Genomic DNA, 9,136 nt, shown 5'->3' with positions numbered 1-9,136 from the left:
GGAATTTAAAAGTCACATTTTTATTTTCCATTTTAAAAATTAGGTCAATTTTGAGTATTGACTTATACACTAAAGTACTTTATTTTATTTTATTTTAAACACTTCCAAAAACACCAATCTAATGCCCGCAAATTTGAAATTTACATTTTCCATTTAAAAGATGAAGTTCATATGAGTATTTATTTATGTATTAATTTATTTAATTGTGTCTTTTCTCAAACTTATTCTGTGTGTTGTTTAGTAAATATTTATGATGCACTTTGTACAATCATTTTAAAAAAGCACATTTGAGTAAATCTGTGAAATTTATCTTTTTTTTAAGAAATAATGGAGTAGATGGGTCCTGTAACTTCCTATTATTATTATTTTTTGTTTGATTTTTTTGCAAAATTACAATTGAATTTATATATATGTTTTGTTTATCCAAATTTCAGCACAATTGGATTTATTAAATAGTTTTGTATTTAATCTTTTGATTCTTGAGCTGAAGAAAAATTAATTGCATGGGTTTATTTAAATGAAAATGTTTTAAAAATAACAACATTGATCCAATCACCTGGTAGAATCAAACCTGAGTTAAACAGATACCCCACAGTATTTGATCCACTCTAGTTGCTTCCCTTGAGCAAGGCATTAGTCCACAGTTGGTGATTGTACTGGGCGGCTCAAAGGTATAAATGTGGATCTGTGTGAATGTGACTTATTATAAAAGAGTTTGTAGGTTAAGATAAGACTTGTATTGCAAATAAATGTTGTTTTCTTTGACACTTTCAGCCAAAATAAATCTTCCTTTTGAGATGTAACAGGTATCACCTGCAAATGTATTCCCATGATGCAACATTTCAGGACAGGCCTTTTCTTATAGCGCTGTAGGAAAGAAACATTTAATTTAACTCCAGCAGAGCAAATTGACTTTTCTTAATACTGTAGTATTGACAAGAATTCAAAAGTCTTATGTGGCTTTTCCAGATTTAGCAGAAATATCAATAAAGTGTGCATGTAACATTTATCCCAACGCCGTGCATGCACAGATGCAAGTTTCAGCTCCATAATCATTATATTGTATTTTTGTAGCTCAGTTCAAGAGGAACCGCCAGCTGCTGTGTCAAAAAATGACAAACGACTTGTTCTACCCTAAATACAGGACTAACCAGCTATGACTTGAGTTCATTAAGGACAGAATGCATGCTAACAATGATGTATTTCACCTGACATTTCACACCTCGGAGGAGGAGGGGACTGGATCAGATTTCCTGCAGTCTTGATAAGCCGGTATGGCACTTCAGCAGGATGCAGGAACGAGGGTCCCGCGAGGCTGCAAGGGCAGACAGGGAGGTCATGGATGCAGCATGGCTGCTGCCCAGGTAAAGCTTTTCTATCACTGCAGACTCACTGCACTGCAAAGGCAACAGGAGTATTGAAGATTCTTCCACAGCACAGTGGAAACCAGCTGTATTGAACACCAACCTCTGCAGTTTCTTTGCTGTGCATTATAGGTTTTAGTTTCCTTTATTTATCTGACATTTATGAATTTCTTGGATTGATTACACAACCTTTTTTTTTAAATCTGATCTCATTGTCCTCATGCTACATCTAGTCCTCACTGGGTATGTGATCTGCTAAACGTGCTAACTACCATATCCGAGTCCCTAATTGGTCAAAGTTCAACTGGTTTAACTTTCAACGTCAGTTCAATGGTGCATTTAGCTTCATGGGTCCTAAGCTTCATGTACACAAGGGGCCAATTTCGGGGTTTCCCTGTACTGGTCCCCAGCCCAGATAAAATATAGAGTTGTGTCAGGATGGAAGTGAATCAGTTTCACTCTGGCAATCCCTGACAGGATAATCTGAAAGGTAAACAACAACAAGACAGACTTTTCATTGAAAGTAGTTATGTTGATAAGGCTGATGTGAACGTGACTTTTTTCTTCTACCTTTTTGATTAAAGAGAAACTTCTGCTTTTATTAGTTTCTAATCAACGGTAACTTTAAAGTCCCCCTATAACCATTTTTTTATTTAAGAAAAAAAGCTCCAAGTAGTGTTTTAATTATGATTATGACTTATAAATCATGATTTTAACCTAAATGTCTTAAAAAGCCATTTTTTCATGTTTATCTGAAGCCTATGTTTGCAAAATCTCCTCTGAGGGGGCGTGGCTTTTGGAGCTGAGCTGAGCAGAGCAGCTCCGCCCCAGAAATTCAAAAACAAAATGATTTCTTATTACATTTGTTCTCTTTTGTAAGAAAAAGGACATGTTAAAAACGTGTTAAATTGTCATTTAAGTCACAGATTGAAAGTGATGTGAGGAAACTTTGAGGTCGTAGAAATGACAGAGTATCCAGGGACGATGAGGTTCCCACAGTCAAAAAAAATCCACTTTTAGATGATACCTCAAAATAAGCAACATCTTCTGATTGTTCTGTGGTAACATAATGATGGATGTTAGACATTGTGTTTAACATTGTTGTTTTGTTTGGTAAATTTTTGTATTTTCCGTCTGTTTTTTCCTCACTTGGTTTGACTGCTACAGAAATCTGAAGAAGGGAGAAACGGTAACGACAGAGACAAATACGCTCATGAACTGTATATGAAAGGTGGGCGGATCAACTGGAGCAGAGAAAAGCCAGCCTGTAAGAGACAACCCCACAGATGCCCATCAGCCCCCTTCTCTCAGTACATCTCTGGCTCGATAAAGACAGTTCTGCCACAACGTTGAGTATTGTGTCACAATCACTCTACCTGACCAGTATACTCTTTGAAATTGTGTATTTTTCTAGTCATAATAGTTGCATACCCATCGATTAAAAAAAAAGACAGCACAGCATATATCACAATATTCAACGACAAATTCAAAATATTGTATCTTAAATTCCCACTAAGACATCTTTTGATCTATTCTAAAGTGTTCCAAGTGGTCTTTTATTTTCTAGGACATAATGTCTGCAGGGTAGCAGTAGTTCATTAGAAGTTTACCTCTGAGTTGTGGGGCGGGACTGTTGGTCCTTTTCCGCTGGGTTCAAATCCCGGACAAGCCCCCACTTTGTTGCAACTGATTCAAAACAAGTTGCAACAAAAATGAGGGAGACAATACCGGTGTTGATATGCGAGGTGGGTCCCCAAAAAACGCAGGAAAAAGGCGGATAGCGTCCTCTGAGCACACGGAGACCCCCTCCCCTGGCATCAGCCGCAGTCACCTTGATGGCCAGGAATGGAATGGGGGAAAACCCCCAGAATGATGCATCTGCACTGTAATAATTATGACTTCAGGCCAGGAAAAGGTACAAATTTCAAAATGTTTGATACAAATTCAGCCTTCTAAAACATCCTGCAGGGTTCAGAAACGAGCAATTACATATACAGGCAGCAATGTGCATCAGCTCCAGGTTTAAATGTGACCCCCACACAAAGCAGGGGAGGTGGAGCACAGCAAATTAATTACTGTCTCTCATATCGGTGTTTTCCATCTCACTGTGGGGGCAGACTTATTTTTAAGTTTCTCAGCTCCATCTGAGCCTTTCACTCATGTAATCTAAAGCGAGGTTTTTAACTAAACCTCACCCCCCTCCCCTCCTGGTGTGTAGGAGGAAAGGCCTTGAGCTGGAAACCATCCCCTCAACCTTTGGTGAGGGGGAAAAACACAGATCTGCATCAAGTATAAAAAGGTAGGAGAATCAGAACCAAACCAAGGCCGAGCAGATTAACAGGATTACCAGCAACACTATTTAAACCACAGTGGCATGGGCGGTGAGCTGATGCAGTTTAGAGAGGAGAAAGGGAAGCAACACTTTCAGCCGAGCTCGCAGTGACGCTGGAGATCTACAGGTAGGATTTGTGCCAAACTGCAGGTAATGTGTCCGTTGGGTATTTGTTGATAAAGTCAAATGATGTTTGTGACCTTTTGGGGAAATGTCAAAATTGTGTGAACTCATTTTTGCAACTCATTTTAAAAGGCAATATTTAAATGCCCAAATGTTCTATGTACAGAAGACAAACGTCATTAGAGAGGATTTGAAAATGCATAAAATCTTTTAGTTTCTAAAACAAAATTTTGTTTTTGATTGTTCGTCAGATCATGTTTTTGAACTGTTATTATGTTATGAAGGATTCTTTTAATGAAACTTTAGTGTTAATAATGCTATAAAATTATTTTTGTATATTTTCTGAACTCTTTTTTGGAATATAATCTCCCAAAGCTGCAGGATCTTCTCAGTTTTCTGTTTGGTAAACCACGTTACCTCTGGCTCCCTCCTGTGGTAGGCGTCGGTACTGCACCAGGCAGAGGATGCAGCTGGTTGTCATGGCAGCTGCGTTGGTGCTGGCGGAGGTGGGGCAGGTCTGCAGCTTTTCCTGTCATCCCAAAAACGTCAGCATCCCTGTGGAGAGCTGTGGCATCAGCGGGTGCGTCCACACCACCATATGCGAAGGACGGTGCTACCATGAGGTGACAAATGACTCAGACTGTCAACTTGTGACGCAACATGTTTTCTTTCTCAAGAAAGTTGTGAATGTCTGTTCATTTGTTCTGCTTAAGATATGTCAGCATGGGTACTCCATAGTTTAAAATTGTATAACTGCAACTATTGTTGCTCTTTTAATCCTGTAAATCCCATCGCATCAAAGAAAAGACCCCCCAAAAAAATCAAATTTTGGGGGGAATCGATATGTTTTTAATTATTTTTCAATTATATATATATTAGTTATAATACATTGGGTAATTTGTTAAGTTTTTGGTCACAACAATGTTAGTTTAAGATGCAAAATATTGACCTGAGTCAGAAAAGAGCTCCTTATTTACCCAGTATCTCAAATTTGATCCACACATTTTTAACATGGTGTAACTGTATAATTAAGAATTAACTGTCAATAAATTTGGCATTCTTTCAATACAACAAGTAGTCGGTTATTCTCACCATAAAGTTAAAAAAATTTAGCTAAACTTTTTTCTTGCCAAAAGTGTTTCTGAGATTTCATGGAGGCAGCCATTTTGAAATGAGCAGGAAAATCCCTTCTCCTGCCCCTAGTGGAATGATGATGAACTACAGCGAAGAAAACATGGACAAATTATAAACAGTGGGTTTTTAGGAAATGTTTTGATCATGCTAATTATAAAAGCAGCTTATAAAAGTGTATATTAAATATTACACAAAGGGTTATGTAAGGATAAAATATTTTTAAAGCTCTCAGGTTGACAAAGTCTGTTGTTTAAATGTTTTTCCAGCGATTTTACTTTGTTTACGCAGAAGGAGAGCTATTAACTCTAAAGTCTATAAATGTTCTGATATATTTTAAAATACATTAACATTTTTAAAATCCTTTTTAGTGGTAATACACAGTCTCTTATATATAACAGTGTTTAAAATGCATGTATTTTTTTTCAAATCTTGTAGGACCCCATCTACATCAGCTATGATGGCCATCCTACAGAAAGGATTTGCAGTGGGGACTGGTCCTATGAAGTCAAATTCATTGAGGGGTGTCCGGTGGGTTTCAAATACCCTGTGGCCAAAAGCTGCGAGTGCACTACATGCAACACCAGAACCACGTACTGCGGCCGTCTTTCTGCAGACATGCCGAGTTGTTAAAGTGTCCCGTTGTTTGCCTCACGTAATTTCATTACCTTAATGTCTTCAGCACTGAAATAAAGAAATTGTGCCCCTTTAGTTTTTCCATTTTTCTTTAGGTTTTTTTATGTTTTAATCAACCAAGATATAAAAGCTTAATTAAGCAACTCAACTCCATTTTTTCTACACATATTACAGTCATGAGTGGCGTTTTATGTATTTAAACCACAAAACTGTGAAGGCAGCAGGTTAATTAAAAGACTAACAGAAAAAGATCAAAAGTCCAGGTAATAATTCCCCTTTTTGTCCTGACCAGAATAACTGACCCATAAAGGGTAGTAATCCTGTGAATCAGCTCCTCATCCTGAGAGCAGGAGGTCATAGACCAGAGCTCCTTTCTGTCAAGAGTAAATGAAAACATACAGTCTGCAGTGTATCTAAAAAATAAAAAAAACCTCCAGTACAATAACTGCTGATCGGAGCGTTTTTTCGCTTCAGAAAATGCAGAAACAGCTCAGTAAATGTCACTGGAATGATGATTTATGTGATTGTTATTTTTATTTAAAACACAGCACAACTTTGGTGACTTTTTTTTACTTCTCTCAGCAACTAAATACAAAAATGTAACATTGTGTATTAAAGATTTTTTTTAAAGTACAAGACGGCAATAATTTCCAGGCACAATACTTCTCTGCACTGATAACCCATGCAGAAGAAAGCAGCTCATTTCTTTCCAGTGGATTTCACTTTCACCTTAAATTGTTTAGTTTCTAACTTTGTGTTTTGGGTAAATCTAGGCTGTTGACCCTTTGGACAGTTGCATCTTCTCCATTCTTTTACTCTTTTCTAAAGTACACATCATGTCCAAGAAAGAGAATACCATGGAATAGTGTTTTATTTTCCAAAATTCCATTAAAAATTAAACTCACTGACTATAGGTTCAGGGCCCACTGTTTGATTCATTTTACATATTCATTTATTTGTTTGTTTTTTACATAAAGTGGAGTTCCAGCTCATAAAACCAATTAAAACAGAATTTCAAAAAAATTGAAGCTGAAAGTTGACATTTTTGAATGGAAGTATGGAAATGAGTTCACTTTTCCATGATATTCTAACTTTTTTAAACGGTCTATGGGTTACAGAAGAGCTCCAAGCACACCAACTTTCTCACTTGTTAAACTTCTAGCACTTTAATAGCTGGAAAAGTTGCATTACCTACAATAATGCGAGTGTGAATGCTTTTTGTAGAATCTGGTCGCTGAAAAAGCAAAAACTATTTGCAAACTGCTAAATTTGTTAAAACACTTTTATGAAAGACTGCTGAAGTTGGCCTAAATTCTTAAAACAATTGTAGGAAGTTTGCTTAAAAATCTTCAACACGTGCCAGTTTTGCAAAACTATGTAGTGTGTTGCTTAAATATAAGCTAAACTCTAAATTAGCCCAAAAAACCTAAGTAGATGCCATTTTAGCCTAAAGAGTTAGCACATCGCTGAAAATCGCAACTCCAAAATAACATAAAAATCCTCAGTAAAGGCCAAATTTTATATATATATACACATAAAAAAAAGGATTAGCCTGTTGCTAAAATATTCTGTGACTTAATGGTAGACTTATAGACCAATGTGAATAACAATTTACCCCAAAACGTTAGTATGATAATGAGATAAAATTCCAAATTAGCATAAAAAAACCTCAGTAGATGCCACATTACCCAAATCTGCTAGCATAATGCTAATTTAATAGCTCAATTTCAAAATATTTTAAAATTACTGTAAACAATGGCTTCAAAGTACACAGTTTTTAAATAAGTACGTTTTTGAAGAATTTTAAAATTACTTCCTATGGGGAATGTTTTGCTCAATATTTCAAAAACTATAGAGCTTATGAATAACAAAATTTCAAGCAGTAATGTCCTGAACGTTGTTATACCAAGATTGTTGAAATCGCTCAAAGTGTGATTGAGTTTCCATACGTCGAAAAACTTACGGAAAGGAGCAGGAGATTCACTGTAGAGTGAATTCTGTTACGCATTCACACAATTATAGAATTTTATAAGTGAGAAGCTGAAGTTTCTTCTGATTCTAAATACTGTTATTGTAAGTCTTATTTACACCACATTAGTTATTAAAATATGAGACTTTAGCTGGTTTTCTTGTAATCCTGCAGACATAAAACTTTTTCTTTTATTTTATTTTTTTTTACATTTTGATTGAACTATAATTGTATGAGACCATCGTGAATAATTTGTCTTGTTTATATAATCTATAAGCTAACAAATGTCTTAAGAGAGTAAAGAAAGCACTCTGAACATCCACAGCCACACTTTGAGAGTTGGAAGCCATAACTGATAAAGTGAGTGTAAACTTATTTAGGTTATTGAATTTGGTGAGGCATTTGTGTGATTTTAACCAGATTAAACATTTACAACTGTCTGGCAATGTGGATCTACACGAGCTTTAAGGGTTTCTTGGTATTTTTCTTTTTCACTAACAACCTTCTATTGTGGGCTGTAATGTTTAAGGTGGATGTGTCTCCGTCTAAAACTTTACTTTTTTTTAAGCATCACCCACAAATTTCCACTCTGGAGAGATTTGTAGCTCTCTTGAGCTATTACCTGAGAAGACTTTTATCACTGTTTCAGAGTGTTCTCTGCTCCCACGCTGATGTGTTCCTCCTGGCTTATTTAAACCCAACAGCCTGTCAGAAAATCCAAGCATTTGCTATGATCTGTTTCCTTAAAGACTCCATGATGAAAATGGGGTTTTTAACATGTTCTTTTGGTGTTTTCCCATGATGGAGGACATAAATAAAGAAAATTAAGCTAAAAATAGCATTTTTTAATATTTCTTTCTTCAAATCGTGAATCAAAAACAGACAAATTATGTTTGAAAAAGATTCTACTTGTGACAAAGAACATGCTGGGCGGGCCACAAGCTCTCTGCTCCATTCTGATTCATCTACCTGCAGACAAATAGATCCATGCACATATTCGTTTTCCTCGTCTGAACTGGAATCTGGCTCAAAACTGAACAGCTAGATAGCTCGGATTTTAGTTGCACCACTAAGCTTATCTTAGGGTACTAGTGGGAGAGTTTGTAAAGAGAGAGTTCTCAGCAACAAGGAGAGGAAGGGAGCCAGAGTCCATACCAACAACTCAGAAGAAAATGTCTAATTAACTACTGCCGCTCTGCAGAAACTATGTAAAAAAAAAAAAAAAAAAAAAACGACAGGAAACTAAAAGATGACTGGGAATGTTTTAACAACCGATCAAAAGAACATTGGATTGGGGTTTTCAGCAGAAACTATTGTTGTGACAACAGTTTTAGGGTCTCAAGCTACACTCTTTACAACGCACGTTCAACCAACCACTTTCAATGAAGTCTATATAAGTGCACATTTCAGGACGCATGTTTAGAACTCTCGCATTTACATGTAGCAAGTTTCTTCAACCATTTTTGGGCTCTTTGTACAAAACGTGTGGCCATTTAATATTGACATTTGACCAATCAGGAGCTGAGATATGGTAGTGACTTTTAATGAACTCCATGCACGGAGCTGTGTGACGTATTTCTG

General features: G+C 36.4%; 1 protein-coding gene across 2 annotated transcripts; it reads left to right on the top strand.

Annotated features, from left to right (window-relative positions):
• The first annotated feature begins 3,702 nt into the window (after positions 1–3,702).
• fshb (follicle stimulating hormone subunit beta) lies at positions 3,703–5,661 on the top strand. Of its 2 annotated transcripts, none has more exons than XM_024294946.2 (3): positions 3,703–3,823; positions 4,259–4,442; positions 5,389–5,661. In XM_024294946.2, exons 2-3 carry the CDS (start codon positions 4,284–4,286, stop codon positions 5,581–5,583), a joined length of 354 nt encoding a protein of 117 aa, XP_024150714.1. In that variant the 5' UTR covers positions 3,703–3,823; positions 4,259–4,283; the 3' UTR covers positions 5,584–5,661. The 2 variants fall into 2 exon arrangements, with proteins under 2 accessions (XP_024150714.1, XP_024150715.1); XM_024294947.2 differs by having other exon boundaries at positions 3,731–3,846.
• The last annotated feature ends 3,475 nt before the right edge of the window (positions 5,662–9,136 follow it).

This window comes from Oryzias melastigma, linkage group LG3, assembly GCF_002922805.2.
Source record: "Oryzias melastigma strain HK-1 linkage group LG3, ASM292280v2, whole genome shotgun sequence".
Classification (NCBI taxonomy): domain Eukaryota; kingdom Metazoa; phylum Chordata; class Actinopteri; order Beloniformes; family Adrianichthyidae; genus Oryzias; species Oryzias melastigma.
The sequence above is the reverse complement of the archived record's forward strand: the minus strand, read 5'-3'. Positions and strand labels throughout refer to the sequence as shown.

Bases quoted from the DNA above. Each gene is read 5' to 3' on its own strand.
- fshb (XM_024294946.2), top strand. From the start codon at position 4,284: ATGCAGCTGGTTGTCATGGCAGCTGCGTTGGTGCTGGCGGAGGTGGGG. The intron at 4,443-5,388 runs GTGACAAATGAC...CAAATCTTGTAG, and splicing joins AAGGACGGTGCTACCATGAG to GACCCCATCTACATCAGCTA.